The sequence below is a fragment of the Podarcis cretensis genome (genome assembly GCF_951804945.1).
Source record: "Podarcis cretensis genome assembly, chromosome: 4".
Lineage (NCBI taxonomy): Eukaryota > Metazoa > Chordata > Lepidosauria > Squamata > Lacertidae > Podarcis > Podarcis cretensis.
The window spans coordinates 65,011,985-65,029,691 of record NC_137173.1 but is presented as its reverse complement, the minus strand read 5'-3'; the positions used below and the strand labels follow the sequence as shown (position 1 = coordinate 65,029,691).

General features: G+C 42.4%; 1 protein-coding gene across 7 annotated transcripts in view; it reads right to left on the bottom strand.

Annotated features, from left to right (window-relative positions):
- The window catches only part of KLHL15 (kelch like family member 15), a 29,930-nt gene that overhangs the window by 11,761 nt on the left and 462 nt on the right, over positions 1 to 17,707 (bottom strand). The window contains exons 1-4 of one of the 7 annotated variants that reach the window (XM_079972265.1): positions 15,595 to 15,953; positions 15,299 to 15,353; positions 14,689 to 14,818; positions 7,566 to 8,277 (exon numbers count right to left, since the gene is read on the bottom strand). In XM_079972265.1, the coding sequence (XP_079828391.1) occupies positions 7,566 to 8,270 (705 nt within the window). In that variant the 5' untranslated portion in view covers positions 8,271 to 8,277; positions 14,689 to 14,818; positions 15,299 to 15,353; positions 15,595 to 15,953. Of the gene's footprint in view, positions 1 to 7,565; positions 8,278 to 14,688; positions 14,819 to 15,298; positions 15,356 to 15,594; positions 15,956 to 17,707 lie in introns of those variants that run through there. The other 6 variants (XM_079972264.1, XM_079972267.1, XM_079972263.1 and 3 more) reach the window with 6 other exon arrangements.

The window sequence follows — 17,707 nt, the reverse complement described above, 5'->3', positions numbered from 1 at the left end:
ATATACGTGTCGTTCTTGGTTGTTTAGTTTGGTCTTTAAAGGCTTCTATTTCACTCTATTGGCTCACAGAACTTAAGTCTAAACCTAAGAAATTATTTAACGCAGCTTAGCATGAAAATACAAATGTATAAGGCTGGACACCTGACTTAAAAACCTAATTTTAAAATCAACCATATCATTAGGTTTCTTCTAATGCATATCAGTATCAAAATGTACATGGATTTAAACATTTTGCATATTCTTTTGAACAACTATTTTAGTCCTAATACAAAGAAAAATGCCAAACTGGTATGACAGCTTTACTTGATGGGTCACTATTACAGAATCTTATATAACCCTATCTTCCTAATGATAGTTTTGTACTTGTGGCAGGTGATAACAAGTGCAGTGGTTACACAAAGGTACTGACACTTTAGAACTTCTGTTTAAACAGAACTCTGTGTACAAGATAACACAGGCTGTGTACAGCCATCAGAGGAAAATGCTATTGAAAATGTATTTGCTTTCTTAATATAAAGAAGAAAAAACCCATCTACTTCATAATTTGGCTGATCCTTGTTTAGTACTAGGCACCAAGAGATCTTCCCCCTCCTCCCAGCCAGGATTCCACCCATGTACAGTTGCAAAGTCGAGGTGGTATTCCACCTAACCTTTTCCTCTTCTCTGTTTTCCCAATTTTCCTGCCCCATACTGATGGACTTCCTTGAATCAAAGTTTGCCCAACTCTTGAAATATCATATCTAGACCTAGGGGAAAGTTGCCACTGCTTGGGTAGTCTTCCTGAATAAGAAGCTTTGTTCCTGATGGATTGAAACTGCAGTCTGCTCTCCTAATAACCAGCTTCTCCAAAGGTCTCTTAATTCCTCAGGGAACCTTGCCCCTGTAAAGAATGCAGACCTCAATCCAGTGCACAACAGCCAGTCATTTTAATGAGTTTTGTACGGTTTCGAAATGTTTTTATATGGTGCACCTCCCTGATGTTCTGCAAGAGGGAAGTATATACAGTGGTACCTTGGTTCTCAAATGCCTTGATTTCAAAGAACTTGGGACCCAAACACTGCAAACCCATTCTGGTTTGCGAACTTTTTTCATAAGATGAACGTTCTCCGTTTTGAGTGTTACACAATTTGAGTGCCACACTTCCGTTTGGCGTGTTACACTGAGGTTGATCTATTTTTGCTATTTATTTTGCGTTTTTGTGGCTCTTTTTTGTCTGTGTGACTGTGTGGAACCCAGTTCCGCTACTCATTGATTGTGTGACTGCAATACATTGTTCATTGCTTTCATTTTATGGATCAATGGTCTTGTTAGATAGTAAAATTCATGTTAAATTGCTGTTTGGGGAATTGTTATTAAAAGTCTGAAACAGATCAATCCATTTTGCATAACTTTTTATGGGAAAGCGCTCCTTGGTTTTGGAACGGACTTCTGGAATGGATTAAGTTTGAGAACCAAGCTACCACTGTAAATACATTTATAAACCAACATTTACCATCTCCCACTTCTCTGTTATTGGAGAAGACCAAACCTAAAAGGGGAACAGTATTATACGGTAACTTTCCAAGCAGACTGAGAATTCAGCTTCCTGCGATAGAACAACTCAGGCCCCAAACACCTGAAAAACCACTTCCTAATCTACAGACACACTTGGGTGTTGGCAGGGGAGGTCTCATTGATTGTTCCACTGCCCTCGGAAGCTCAGAGACAAGGTAGCCCAGGAGAGGGCATTCTCTGCGGCAACCCCTAAGCTGTGGAAATCCCTTCCCACAGAGGTGCATCTTGCACCATTATTATACAGCTTTCTGAGAACGCTGAACAGGTGCCTCTGTACCCTGGCTTTTGACACCTGAAATGTATATTTTTAGAATGATAATACAGTGGTGCCTCACAAGACGAAATTAATTCGTTCCGCAAGTTGCTTCGTCTTGCGATTTTTTCGTCTTGCGGAGCGCGGATTCCCTGGGTATTAACGGTTTTACGAAAAAGGAAGCAAAACCGCAAGACGTTTTCGTCTTGCGAAGCAAGCCCATAGGGAAATTCGTCTTGCGAAGCACCTCGAAAAACAGAAAACCCTTTCGTCTAGCGAGTTTTTCGTCTTGCGAGGCATTCGTCTTGCGGGGCACCATATAAATAATGATAATAAATACAGGAGTGCTTTAAGCCCCATAATAATCAGAGTTGTCTCTTCCAACAAAGAGGAGATGGAACAGAAAGAGAACTGGTACTAAAGGCCCCAGCAAGAGGAGACTCTTCCATTTGCCTTAAACGTCAGCCGCAAATGACAGGAACAGCTGAAAAAAATAAAGAGCCATAACGGAGCTCATTTCTACTTCTGGAGCACATCAACCTAGATCCTCCATTGATTCCATAGGAATCAAGAAAGAAAAGGGTAGGGTTAACAATATAAAATCAAGGGTAGAATTAAAAACATAAAATCAAGCAACACCTATATTTCTAATACACTTTTGCATTTCTGATTTTCCACTTTATAAAAGAAGTCATTGTGTGCAATTGTGGACCTCCCAAAAGTCCATTTTCTGCAGGGGATTAAGGGGATCCTCAGGTGGTTTTCCCTCCCACTTGCTCCACAGGCAGGAATATACAAATTAGACAGACCTTACCTCAAGGAGAGAGGGTAACACCTCCAGTTGACAAGGTAATTCAGCTCAGAAGAAAGTATGTTAATCTCAGACAAAAGCACTGCATGCCATGGATACAAAAGGCAAGAACTGCAACTCTTAAGGAAGAGGAACATCCAATTAAAAAACCCAATACAAAACTAAACTGAACTGAGGAGAATACTAAAAAAACCCAGCATATAAACGAATTTGTCCAAGCTGCAACGAATAGCCGAAACTAGCCTAGAGTGGGTAGGATCACCTCCATCCCCTGCAGAAATGGACCTTCATTGGAGGTCCAATGTCACAATTTCCTTCCAGGGGTAAGGAATCCTTGGATGGGATGCACCAAAGCTACTGTCAGGTGGAGCCAGCTGTGGACCCTACCCCTAACTAGGAAACCACCTGTTGTAATACACACCTACTGAAAGAAGCTTTGGCAGATACATAGATATTGATCCTGTAATGTCTCACAAAAATAGACAGAGAAGAGTAGGTGGCTGCCCTACAAATATCCAAAGTGTCAAAGATAGCTGAAGCAGAGGCACTCCTAGTGAAGTGAGTAGTGACCCCAGCCAGCAAGGCCGAATCAGAAACCACATAGCACTTGGAAATGCATCCTGTCAGCCATCTGGAAAGTGTAGCAGCTGAAACCTTCTTTCCCATGGTCTGTGGCTGGAAGGAGATGAACAGGGAGTCAGACAGGCAAGATTTGTTCTCTTTAGACAGACATGCAGTGCTCATTGTTAAGTGCAGAGCACCATTCCCTCTCCTTGTCCAATCTAGGATGGGGACAGAAAGAAGGTAAGATGACATCCTGGCTCCTATGAAAACTTGAGTTAAAACGTAGGGACCAACTTCTGCATCACTGAATCTTTGTGAAACAAGAACAGTTGCTTACATGCTGAGAGTTCCCCCAGTTGTGACACTCAATGTGCTGATGTAATAGCTACTGGGAAAAGCACTTTCCAGAAGAAAGAAGGCCGATTTCAAAAAGCTGAAGGAATTACTAGGTGACATCCCATCGTCAGACATACTCAAAGAGAAGGGAGTCAAAGATGGATGGGAGTTCCTTAAGGTGAAATATTGGGAGGAGGGGGGATGCAGAATTCCAACAAGAAAGAAAGATGGGAGGCATCTAAAGAAAACAGTGTGGCTACACAAAGGAGTTTACAAATGGGCTGAGATTTAATAAGGGCATGCATGAGAAATGAAAGAAAATCATGAAGGAAGAGCACACAGGTGGGCCAAAGCTTAGAATGAGATCAGGCTTGCAAGAGATGGTAAAAATAATAAAATCAGTTTCTTTGGCTATGCTCAAAGCAAGAGGAAGAACAAGAAAATAGTAGGCCCTCTACTACTGAGGCTGAGCGGTGTAACCCCAGAAGAAAGCACACTGATATCCCATATCATATGAAAGATCATATTCAGCAAGGCTTAGTTAAGTTCCAATACTGTTCTTCAGAGTCTATGCTGGCAGATATATTTACAAAGCCTGTATCTGCAGAAAAGAACAAGTCTGCAACTTTTCCATTAGGTATCACAAATTGAAATATTTCAAGGCAACAGCCCAACAGAAGGGGTGTTGGTGTAATTTGGGAATATATGCGAAATTGCACGAACTGCTTGGTCAGTGTTTTGAGTTGCCCTTCCTCTGCAACTGATTTCTGTTAAGGGTTAGGACGTCAACTATGGTGGGCCTCTTGAAACAGCTCAAGGCTACAGGCCTCTGGCATGACTCAAATAATGTGTAAACGTGCATTAGCAGGTATAAAACCAAGGCTGCATTCAGCAGCAATGTGGTGTGTGGTGCTGGTGGAACTCTCCCAAAACTTGGACCTCTCTGTATATTTGGATCTCTTCAGTTTAACCTCTAAGACCAAGTTACTGTACTTAGTAGAATAGTTTATGATGTACCAGCATCTCTTAACTGTGTATAATATGTCTGAATTGTCTTGCGTCTTGAAGCAATAAAACATTTTACACTGAACTGTGTGGGCAAGTAGCTTTCTTCACTGTCAATTCTGGAAAGGCTGACAATGGGAAAGGTAGAAGACTCTTGAGTTTTGCTGGACCACACTGGTATTGGTGTGATATAGAAATGCTATCAAGGAAGCCCCCAGCTGATAAGATGCTCCATGATGGTATGAAGGGTTTCCATTCTGAACCTGCATTTCTGGATGTGCCTGTTCACCCTCTTCAAACCCAGGATGACCCTGAAATCTCCCTTCTTCTTTGGGAATACGAAGAATAAATATGGGGTAGCAGCTGTAGCAATGCTCTGTTGGGGACAAGAGCTCTATAACACTGATGGATATCAGGCGCTGAATGGCTGCTAAGACCAGATGGTGTAATTTTCCTTTTTGGATCTGGGAGAAATCACAAAGTAGTCATAAGGTAAGTAGGCAAAGTCTACAGTATACCCTTCCCTCACAGTTTGCAGAACCCTCTGATCTGTTGTCATCTCTGTTCAACAAAGGAAGAACTACCGCAGACGACCCTCAACTGGAAGTTCCCGCAGCTGACTTGGGGAGTCCAGACTGAGTTGCCTTCTATCCTCCCTGACTCTGTCCAGAGCCTCTGGAATGGAGAACTGGTTCTACTGTTGCCTGGGATAGAATCTGTCCACCCTACTGGTACCGCTGGCATCTGTTGTCTTTAGAACCATAGGCACCCTTGGAGGGCTGAAAGGAGCTACGCCCAAACTGACACCCCACAGCTTTTTTTCTTATTCTTAGTTTCCACCAAGTAGGGCTCTAAGAGGTCACCAAACAGCCTGCCCCCTAGAAAAGGGCCTGTAGCTAGATTAACCTTACACTTGGAATCTGTGTTCCACATCTTAAACCATAGGTATTTCCTAATAGCTACACTGACTGCCATGGCCCTTGCAGCATACTACATGGCATCTAGGCTATCATCAGCCATAGAGGCAGCTGTCCTCTCCAGCTTTCAAATTCCCTAGAGAAGGTGGGAGTTATTAGCCAGAACCTCCTCCAGAAGTCTTCGCCCATTTTAGGGAGGCCCTGGCCATCAAGAGTGAGGCTGTGGCCACCCTAATTTCCAATGTAGTAGTTTCATGGGCACGCCTCAGCAGGATCTCAGTTCTCTCTTATCATCTGTGTTCCTAGCTAATTTATCTGTGTCCTTGGCTGCCAGTGTTCTTGCTGCCCTCCTGTGGCGCAATGGGTGTGTCTGGCTGTCAATCAGAAGGTTGGTGGTTCAAGTCCAACCAGGGATGGCTGTGGGCAGAATTCCTGCGCTGCAGATGGTTGGACTGCACAATCTTCCAGGTCTCTTTCAACTTTACAGTTTTATGGTTCTGTGCCATCAAAACTGAACAAGCACCCAGGAGGAGGAATTAGTTTAGCCGTACTATCAGACTGAAAGGTATAAAGCCTTTTAGGCCCATTCAGCTGGCAGAGCCTTCTTGAAAACAGATAGAAAAGTTATCAAATGAGATTGGAGGGTTGGGTACGTTTCACTTCAGAGGCTCCCTCCTCCCACCCCATGTTCTTAGGAGCAGGGATCTCTAAGATATGACTTGCCTTTTTAAGAGGGCAAAATCCTTGGTAGAAAACAAGCAAGACAAAGGTGCAGAAAACGCCTCCTCCTCCACACTGGCTGGTAATTCCCCCTCCTCCTTGTTGGAAGCCATGGCAGACACAGCGGCTTCATCCTCCTCCAATTCACCCACAGCCGATCACAAGTCTGAAAGCTTGTTGCCTACTCTGCAGCCCCTGCCTGGCACCACCAATCTGTGGCTGCTGATAGGAGACTGAGGCAGAGGAATAGACTTGCTTCCAGACCTCTGAGCTGCCTTAGCTCCCTCTCTTCTGGCCCAGCATTTTAGTGACACCAAGGTGTCCTCTTCCAGAGGTGGCCCTATACCTGCAAAGGTTAGATCACCACCTAGATTTGGAAACAGCTGCTGCATCACTACAGCCAGGAGAGGAGGAAGGTGAGGAATAGCTCTCTGCCCCCAAAACAGCAGGAAAGAGCCTATGCAGGAGTCGTCACTGAGGAATCTTTAGCTCACCACTAAAGGGAGCATTGTGCACTGTGAGGCCCTCTCTCCTGCCCAAACCTGAGGTAAGACTTAGGGCTGGGCTCCAGGCCATGGCTGAGTGGAAAGGAGCAGGCGCAAAAAGGCCATCTGAGGGACTGGGCCCACACCAACCCCCAGGCCCTGTACCAATATGTCAGATCCGCCAACAAAACTTGGGAGTTGAGAGCTGTGCTGTCAATCACTAGATGAGGGGATGACACAAAGTTCAGTGTCTGCAGACCCTCCAAAACCTCAGCTCTCTCAATGGGCTAACTGGAAGGCAGGGGCAAGGCCAGCATCCATCTTAACTGCCTTTCCGTCAGGTCAGCCTTGGACTTTGTTGACCAATTCTCTTTTCCCCCCACAGGGAATTGGTCAACAAAGTCAACCCTTTCCTCAGAAAGCTAAGGACGGCAGCATATAACTATTACTCAACCTGCACTGCAGCAAGGCAGGAATGAAACAGGAGGCATTACCCTCCTACCATGAGGTAAAATTTGTCTAATTTGCGTATGTGGAACAAGTGGGAGGGACAACCATCCGAGGATCCCCTCCCCGCTGCAGGAATATATTTTGTTTCACTGATTACAATACATGTCGTCTTGTCAATCACCTTGCTGTACTTGTTTATGAGGTTTTCTCTATCACTAACAATCAGAAAAAGCTGCAAACCTACCTTTTTCCTGGCTGTAAATCCTGCTAGTTTGCATTTGGGGGATTTTGTTTTGTTTTGTTCTAAAAGCTAGATGGCACTTGTTTCAGACATTGACGACTTCAATGTTCCATTTTCTAAAACAGTGTCTTATTTTTCCCTCCTCCTATTTCTGGAAATTTTACCTATTAACAGCATGCTGCCCTAAACGTAAAGATGAATTCTATCTATTGCTTTCAAACGCACCAACCTTTTCAAATACACTGGATGGTGTCATCAAACAAAACCTGATGTTCTGAATGATGGTGTCGGTATGCCTCCAGCGTCTTCTATCATGCCGCAGCCAAGCCTGAACAGCCTCGTAGAGCTCTATCTCTGGGAATCTGCTCAGACGATCATTATCCAAGTAAGTCATAAGCTTTTCAAAGCTCAGATAGGACAAGAAGTCAGGTCTGGCCATGAGAGGCACAAAGTTTTCTAACAAAAAGGAATCCAGCTTTTCTCTGACGCCCTCGATGTTTACACCAAAGTCATCTAAAAGTCTCATAATTTCTGCACAGTTTTCCAAGCATATTTTTGCTAATAGAAAGGAGCAGCAGAACTTCACCACCTCTATAAGCTGGACGTACATGGCAGCTTGCAGGATTTCATGAACAGTGCTCATACTCAGTTCAATGGTTCCATAGTACATGAATTGGAGAACATGGCTGAAGCCTGTTGCAGTTAGGCCTTTCAAATGGATTTTCTCCTGATCTCGCTCCCTCATATCAGCAGTGAACATAATCCTGAAATAATCACTTTGGGTGGCAAGCAATGCCTTATGAGCCTGAAACTGGTGGTCCTCAATAACAAGAGTGACGTCAAGAAGCAATCCCTCCTCATACAGTGTTCTGAACCCAGCAGAGACGCTGGTGTCATGGATGGAGGAACTAAATCCTTCCACGTCCCCTGCCATGAATCACCTGGGGAAAAATGTAAATAAAGAAATGTTATGATTTCTAAAGATTCATGAAAATGTAGAAACATATAAAACTTGTGTTTATCATGCTTTGTGAATAGTGTTAGTTGCCTTTTATTCTTAACAAATCAATAACCAATATAAGAAATTTTGCTTTGCAGAAGGGAGAAGCTGTTCATGAAAATTACTTACAGCAAAATTTCAAAACTGTAAACATTTAAGCTCTTTTATCTCCAAACTCTTGCATTACCTATATTGGCTGAGATCTAGCATAGTGGGCAGAGTGTTAGGTTTGAACTTGGAAGACAAAATCAGTCTTGCTATTTGCAAGTGGCAAGGTAGGATAATTCTTGCTCTTACAAATGAAAGGATCCTAAAGCAGATGGAACTATACTCTTCAAAAGTGTCATTCAGAAGTTCAGCTGAGACTGCTGTAGCTTAACAATACTATGCCATGGCATAGGCAATTTGCCATGGTGGAGATCATTTTGGTGTAGCAGCCGTATTGTTCAAGTACCGTGATATACTCAGACCCATGTCCTAGAAAAAAAATTCAAATGCTGACTTAAAAACACAAGCTGGTAAGTAGCAACGTTACCTGGAACAGACACTTCATGGCAACATCACAAAAAACACACAACAACAAAAAAACCTGTCTACTATTTGGATTGAAAATATGGTAAAAAAAAAAAAAATAGTTCTTTAAGGGACACAACAATCTATCGCTAAAGATTTTCTTTTTGTTTCTTATAAATGTCTAGGAAGCTCTGCCTCCAGGAAGCAAGCCTGTATCGGGGTGGGAAGAGGTATGCCACCATGGACAACCTTTGCTCCCCCAAACTCCCAAGCCAAAGAATCTGCTAAGAACAGCAGGCTAGCAAGCTGAGCTGTAGAAAAAAATATATATATTTGGCTGGTATGCTCTAAATTTGAATGAATTCATGAAGACCTCTCCTAACGTAATGGCATGACAGAAAACATCTGTCGCCCAACCTGCGTGGAACTAGGCAGGAGAAAATTAGAAGGTTGCCTCCCACATGAAGTAGTGACATCTAATTTGCATATTGACCTGCCTAGTGGAGCAAGTGAGAGGGGCAATCCATTCCAGGATCCCCTCCTCCCTGAAGGAAAAAATGAAATTTATCATGCTTTTTGCAATGTGGACTTCGGCAGGATTTTAACATATGTCAACCAGGCAATTTCCATGGCACAGCCTGTACACAGACATGGTATATTCTGCCATGGAAAATCTTTGCACAGGCAGATAATCCATCTTGTAAGCAGCATGACATGTTATGGGCCCCATCAGAAAAAGTGACATCTTTAGCATGCTAATTTGTTCTGCAACACCAAGTTAAACATGTCAAATGTTGGAAGAACTCCTCTACTTTTAACACATATGCGGATCACTGAGAGTAAATACTGCTAACAGACAATCAATTTAGAAAGCTTAAATTCACTGTGTTTTAAAAACAATGTTGGCAAGTTCTCCAAGTTCTTCCAAGGTTGCTAGCACTTACTCAAATAAAAATTCAAAAGGCAAGCAGTGTAGTAAAGAAGTGCATTTCTGAAACAGAAGCGGGCAGGCACCTTTGAATTCAAATTCAGAAAGTTATAACTTACGTTGTAAAACCTTACATGGACTGGTTCTTACCTTCATATCGTTAAACACAGTAGTATAGCAAAATAATAATACCACTTAATATTTCTGTAAGACTACATCATCATTCCCCAATGACACCTTCAAGCACAGTTGTTCTTAGAATCTTTGTCCTTAATTTTATTTACTCCTTGTTAGCAATGCCTGCATATCACAATAAATCAGGGTTGCTAGCTTATTTATTGGGAACAAAGAGCATATTACCCATTCATTCCTGCTTCATACCACCTCTAGTGTGAGCAGGAGAAACAAGACACAAAGTCTCAATTTCCATGACATTCAAACCCAGAATCCTGGTTTGTTGCTCCCTTACATGCCAGAATTACAACCTGGCCTGAAACCATGGTTTGTATTGGTTTATGAATCACGGCTCTTTATAGAGAGCAACAAACAATGATCCCAAGTGACTATCACAGTGGCCAAGCTTAACTGCAGCTTTCTAATTTGTTTCTTGCACTGGGAGAAAAGTGAAGTGGAAGCCATCAACAGAGTGTAGAAGCACATTGTTGTTCATTCCTAATATACCATAATAAGTCAGTAACTCTGCCTAATCATTGTAGTGTGTGAATGCAGCCATTGTGTCTTCACTGTTCACAATAAGCCACGTATGTTTAGTAACAGCAAAAGTACAATGGGATTGCTACCGCAATCAACAGCAGTTGCTATGCCCAACAGTCTCAAACCCTACACCACCTACACCTTAAATTTTCTTATCAGATAAGAAAACCAATCCACATTTTTCAGTTCTTATTTTGTAATATGCCAGGGGTGGGGAACCTATAGCTTGTCAGATACTTGATAGCCTACAATCTTATCACCCCTGACCATTGGCCATGCTGTCTAACAGAGGGCCAAAAGTTAGCTATCTCTATATTATGCAATGCAATTTTCCCCTTTTACTATCTTCTGTATTTGCAGCACATGCATCTTATGTACTAGTATATGTGCTTCAGCACCACATAATACTAAAATTGTACTAAAATTAGATATCAGATAATAACTGATCTGTTAAGGTGAGAAACTGCTCATTTTGGGGTAGAAACAAGAAATGAAAGTCATATATACAGAGTGAGTCACGTCTATCAAAGGACAGGGCCAATCAGAATTTGGATGTAGCAATCATTTTCTGGAATGACCATTTAGGCAACTGGTATTACTTAGAAAGGCTTTTATGTTTTTGGCCCTAACATTTAACCTGAAATATCAACTGATACTTAGTTACACTGATGTAAACCATTCAAATATTATGAAAAAGAAATCTGAATTGGCTCACTATTCTAGAAGCACTAATGCTTAAGAATGAACATCAGGAAAATTGACAAAAATGTGGTTGGCATTTCACACTTCACAGAATCAGCATGTTTGCCCTTTACCCAAACTGAGTCTTCTACCACTGCTCTTTTTGTATCATTGATTTTGCATACAATGAATTTTGTGAAAGTGACAACTAAGCATCTGAATCTGCATAGACACCTGCTATTTCATGTGCTTTTGAAGACAACTTAGAAGTCAATGTTAGCTACATTTGGTGTAAGAGTAGGGAAACTGTGACCTTCTGAATGTTTTGTACTACAACTCCCATCAGCATCAGCCAACATGGCACACAGCCAGGAATTTTGGGAGTTGGAGACCAGCAACCTCTGGAGGGCTACAGATTCCCCACCCCCAATACAGAGAAAACCACCGCATATTGAGTTTATATATCTAATTTCTCAGAAAAACAGTAGTTTACAGTGTTCTAGGTGGCTACTGGGATGGATTGGATAAATGTTTTAGTAAATAAAGAGGTAACCAAGACTCTTGGCCAGTCACAGTATGTCACTGATAAAATCTAGAATAACTGTTTTCTACTTTCTGGCGAATTAGAAAAGGATGCTGCTTCCAAACACAAGGAACAGAGAGCTATTATGAAGAGTGAAGTTCAGATGAACAATGACTAGTCGAAAGAAGATTACCAAAAGACTTATTCATAGTTAAATGTATCTCATTTTCTGCAGAAACGTAACATTGATCACAATGATTTCTGATGTTCTGATGATTCCCTTTGGTATGAATGCTTGTTACATAGAATAAACCAGGCCACAACTGGTTGAACTGATGTCATATAGGATGCAAATCACAAAAGTAACCTGGAGGAATGTGTGTGAAGAAAGATACAGATGTGAGACTCAGAGTTACTCCCTCAATACAACTGCTAACCAAGAGTTACAGCTTCTTAAAAGTTAATGAAAGTAGGATTAAGATAGTAATCCTAATGCCATTTACCTAAGAGTAAGACTCATTGAATTCAATAGGACTTACTGCTGAGTAGTGTTCAAAACTCCCATTGCACATTTTGCAACAGGGAATTTCATTAGCGGCAGCAGTTTCTGAGCTCTGGGCGCAGTACTGCACCAAAGATTTCAGATTAAAACTGTAGAGTAGAAGGAAAGGAGGACCTTTTTCTGCCTCCCCACTTCCAGCTACTCTCTGAAGACTGGAGAAGAGACCCTCTTAAGAATGTTAGAGGGATGAGCAGGGGAAGGACTAAACCATGTAAAAAATGAACATAATATTTTAGCTGAAGTTTATTCATTTTCAGCTTTGTATTCTTGTTATAAAAAAGTGTGCCTAGACATTCCGTTGTTGCACCCATAACCTAGGTTTAAGGTGCCATTTAGCTCCTAACTTTCATATCTCAGTTTCTAAAACTGCTTCTGAGTAGGCATGGTTAGAAATGCACCTTTTTTTTTTTTTACCTGACAATCTGGAACAAACAAGCATCTCCTGAGGGGCAACAGTTAATTTGACACAAGTACCATTGCTCCACACAACCAAAAAGAGGAGTCAAGGATAATGCTATAAAAAAGATGCCACCGCCACTGATAGATGCTCAATGATTCTGATCAAAAATGTTTAATTAAGCTGTCAGTCTGAGACATTAAGGAAGGCCAAAGCACTGCCACTCATTAAGGTAACTGAAGTAGATTATACGGTGATGTACAACCACATCAGTGAGTGCACATACAGTGACTGAAGAGAGATATTTCACAGAATATATAATGAACACATTCTACTAATGGCAGATGGCTTGCAAAATCATACCATCTACCAGACTGTTCATGTATGAAAACAATCATTGGTAAATAAACAAAGATTTCAACCTCCATTACCATGGGGTTGGAATCAAAGCTGCCATGGTATGTAAACTACACTACATTATTCTTCATTTCTTGCCTACAATCAGATGTAAGGCAGAATGTTCAGTAAATTGTTCTTGTTTCAGAAAAAATAATTGCACTGCACATATCTGTGTACATGTAAATGCCGCTAATGAAATTATAGCATTAACCAATTTACAAAGCAAAATATATGCATAATAAAAAGCAGCAGATTATAGTTAAGGGTGAAGTTTGGGTTGCTCATTTTATTTCTCACGGCTACATTTTGCGATTTCCATAAGAAGCTTCTAGAAACAACTATTTTTTAAAATGACAATCACTGCCAAACAAGACAGATTTGGATTGGTCCTATATTCTATTTTGATCAGCTACAAAACTTTACATTTGAGCAAATTTTCATACTTCTACTATGAAAGGAGCAATACTTTGATACTATAATATTTACATTGCTGATTTAATAGTATATTATTAAGGACTAAAGTTAAGGTATTAGGATCTCAAACTAAATAAACAAGCAGACAGGTGGTATCTCTAAAAGCTACATTAAATTGATACTAACAGAAGACAACACAGTTCTGAATAGAGCCAACTGAAAACCCATGGGCTCTACAAATTATTGTACAAAAAGATTTATCCTATGCACCATAAACTTTTAATTTTTTTATATAATTAGGAGTTCCTTCCATATTTCAACGATTTCCTATACTGTATTCAACTTTCATCTTAGTATTTGTGCAAATGTGTAATGTGGCTAGAGACTCAACACTGTAAACAGTGCTGGATTTTGCCCAGTAAGAGCCACACTTAAATTTCAACACAGCCTTCGATAGTTGAGGCCTGAGTTTCAGAAAGTACTACTATATTTTAGAGGAACTCTGTGAACAAAGTTAAAAAATTAACCTAATATTTATACAACAAGGCTTGTAAGGTTATCTTTCAGCAGCACCAGACACCTTGCTGCTACATTTAAATCAGGGCTGCACCATTTAGTTGGTCTATTATATTATTAAACTTTAGAACTTTTCATTGACAAAGGTGTTCCTGAGCAATTGAGAAATACATATATTCATGCTAATTATTTTAATATGAGTAGTTAAAAAAATGACTTATGGCAAGTGTTATCTCAAAAAGACCACTGCTCTTTCTCTTACACTCAAAAAGGAATATTTCTTCTAAGGCAGTGCTTGTTGTAACAAGCACACACCATCTCAAAACAAAGAGCTTCTTTTCTTCAAGGACTATTTGAAGATTTCTTTACTCATATACCATCCAACTTTTACAAACAAGTGTTCAAACCAAAGATGAAGGCAAATAGTTTTTGGAGACTATAAAATCCCATAAAATTTTTACATATCAAGCCTCAAATGTATCAAAATTGTGCAGAATCGTGGCAAATTACTGTGTACCCTGGTGACTCTGATACACCTGGTACAGAACGAAAACACTATGGCGTAATATTTACTAAGAGAAACGGTCAAACACTTTACTATCTCGAGCACAAAGTGAAGTATTAAAGGAGGGGCTGCATGCAACCAAAGATCAAAACATGGATATAGATTAATGGAGAAGAAGTGTATGACACTGTTATCCCTACCATGTGCATTTTAAGCACAGAAGACTTCAGTGCGCTGTGTTCCTGGAAGCATCACTAGCATGCTCACATACACAAAGGCCAGGGCATATATCAATCTTCTTCCCCACCCTGTTCATCATGGGTGACTTTTCTGAGGAATTAGAAAGAGGAAAGACAGCTTCATCATACCGCCCTCTTTTAGAGAAACAAAGACACCTGAGAGGGCAAGATGCTCAACTGAAACCCAGAGGCATTACACAACTATCCAATTAGCAGCAGGAACAACTGAAAAACCCTTGAACCTCTGATACTAGGATGATGCTACCACGAAAACCTCCAGTTCCATCACAGCCACTGCCTTTACTCCCCCGCCCCCCCCAAAAAGCCTTACACCCAAAAGCAGCTGTCCTTCAAAAGCTGGAAATGGGAAGTATATTGAAGTACCTCAACTGATGTGCCCCAAACATGGTGGAGGAGAGGGCAAGCCAGAAAAAAAGGGAAAATACTATATCTCAGGGAGGAGAGGAGCGGGAGCGACTTTGACCTAACTGGGTCTAGAAAATGAGCAGCAAACATCATGAACATATACGGGGGGGGGGGGGACGGCTGGTCCTCGGGCAGCTTCACGTACCTCTCAGCAGCACTGAAGACACAGCTCTTCCCGCTGAACCTGCAGAGAGGGGGGTCTCTGGGTGACATAAAGACAGAGGAGGAGGAAAGCCTCACAGGGGGGCTGAAGTGGGGTTACACGGAGACCGAGGTATCGCGCCCGGGCCCCTTCCTCGCCTGCCGGGGCCGAGGCTGCGCGAGCGAGCGAGCGAGGCCTCTTTCGGCGGCACCGTCCAGGCACCGGCTTTCGCCGGCCCCTGCCTCGCCCGCCCCCTCCCAGAGTCCCTGCCTCTCCCCTTCCCTCTCACACTTGTTTACCTTCTTCACTGCCTAGCACAGCCACAGTCGCCATCTTCCCCCAACGACAAGCACCCCGCACCGGCCGTCACTTCCGCCGCCGCCGCCGCCGCCGCCACCACCTGTGGGAGAGGCAGAGGGACACGCACAGGAGGAACCTCCATCAAGGCGGAGTGGGATGCTCAGGCCGCCGCCGCCGCCGCCTCCTTCGCCTTCCCAAGGCGCGCTCCCCGGCCGGCTCTCGCAGGACCGCCCCATTCGCCGGTGCTGCCGCTGCCTCACAAAAGCCGCCAGCCCCACACGCAACACTGGCCCCTCCTCGCGCAGCGCCCCGCACGAGGAGCCGCCTCCCGGCGGAGCTCCGGCCGCCGCGCCGCTGCCCCGTTCAGCCGGCCCGAAATGCAGCCTCCCCCACGGTCGCTCCCCGGGCTTCTCAGGACCCGCCGCCGCCGCCGGATGGGCTTTCCTCCTCCCCTCCTGTTCTCACACCTTATCAACTTCCACCATCGTTTATTAAATGCCTGTGTGGCCCCTCGTCTTGAGGATCACAGGGCGGTTAACAGCAGAAAAGCCCAAGCGTACATGACATCGTTTGGTTTCGTTAGTTTCCATTTCCTAGCGCACAGGACGTGCATTGACCTAGTTAAGAAGTTGCCTCCTTCCCTCCCTCCCTCCCTGAGCACGTATATTCTGTACTGTGCACTTCAGGAGGGGCACTTCCAACTCGAGTTATCATTGTGTAATACCAACATATCAGTCTGCAGCCCTCTGCCTGCTTGCACGGGAACGAAACGTTTCTAACTAAACGCACGTTAATATTGCTCCGTATATAGCAGTTTAATTTTCATGGCTTCCTCCCAAAGACTCCTGGGACCTGTAGTTTGGTGAGAATCCTGAAGCTGTATTCATTTCGGACTTCTGCAAGCAATTAAGAATGCATCTTTCCATAGCATAGTTAGTTGATGGTCTCTGGTGTATATATACAAATTCTAAACCACTTTGATGTTTATTATGATATAAATATTTTAATAAATAACTGAGCTTCATGGCTGCTACAGCACACTTGCATACCATGGCAGAGTAACTGTCCACTTGGGAAAGTGTATATATAACAAACATTAAGCCTGTGGTACAGATTTGCCTTTAAGATTACCTACTATGATATAAGCCTCCTATGACTCTGTGACTTAAGAGTAGTCATCTTGGACCAAATGAATTTAAAGGGAAATGGCAGCACGAAACCAATCATTATAATACATCAATAGTTCAAAGCTGTCACTTGTGGATTCCACAGAAACAAATGGATTCGTGCTCATTATACCTGTTAATTGGTTTATCAGTGCCAGGATTTGTGCTAGCAACAACTTTTCTACATTTCATTTCCAGCTGACATCTTTAGTTTTCCCTTCCCCCAAATTATATGCATTTATACTCAGAATATGCATCTAAAGAAGTGGACTGTAGTTGGTCCCACCCAATAGATTCGCTGTTGCTAAATATTCCAGAACAATTGTTCATATTGCTAAATGCATATCCTTCTCTAAGGAGAAAAGCTGGGATGGGGAAGAAGTGGCTCATATCTTTAAAAGAATTTCATACTCACATGTATACATAAAATGTACTCCAATTAAGAGCTAAACTGATTAAACAGGTGGAGTGTACGCTGCTGCTATACTGTATGACACCAGTATGGGCAAGTAAGATGGACAATGAGACTTGCTGGGATCCTATCAGAAATGACCTGCCTCACAAAGCAAAAGGAGAGCAGATTATTTGCCAGGAGAGAGAGGTTAAAAAGGCTGATAACTAAAAAAGTGCTTCTTATTGGCTCTCGTGCACCGAGCATGGGAGTGCCTGTCCATCTCTTCTAGAGAAACATATTCTGGACTTAAATCTGAGACCTTGGTTATCATGTTTCACATAAGAAAAATGGTAGCTTACGCTGTTTTGGTGGGGCTGAACACTCATTTCCAGTATAATTAGCTATACCCAAACCATTATGCGGGAGGCAGTGGAAGACAGAAATGCCTGGCATTCTCTGGCCCATGGGGTCATGAAGAGTCGGACACGACTAAACAACAACAAAACCATTATTATTATTATTAGGCCATGTAAACTCTTGTCTTTATACTAG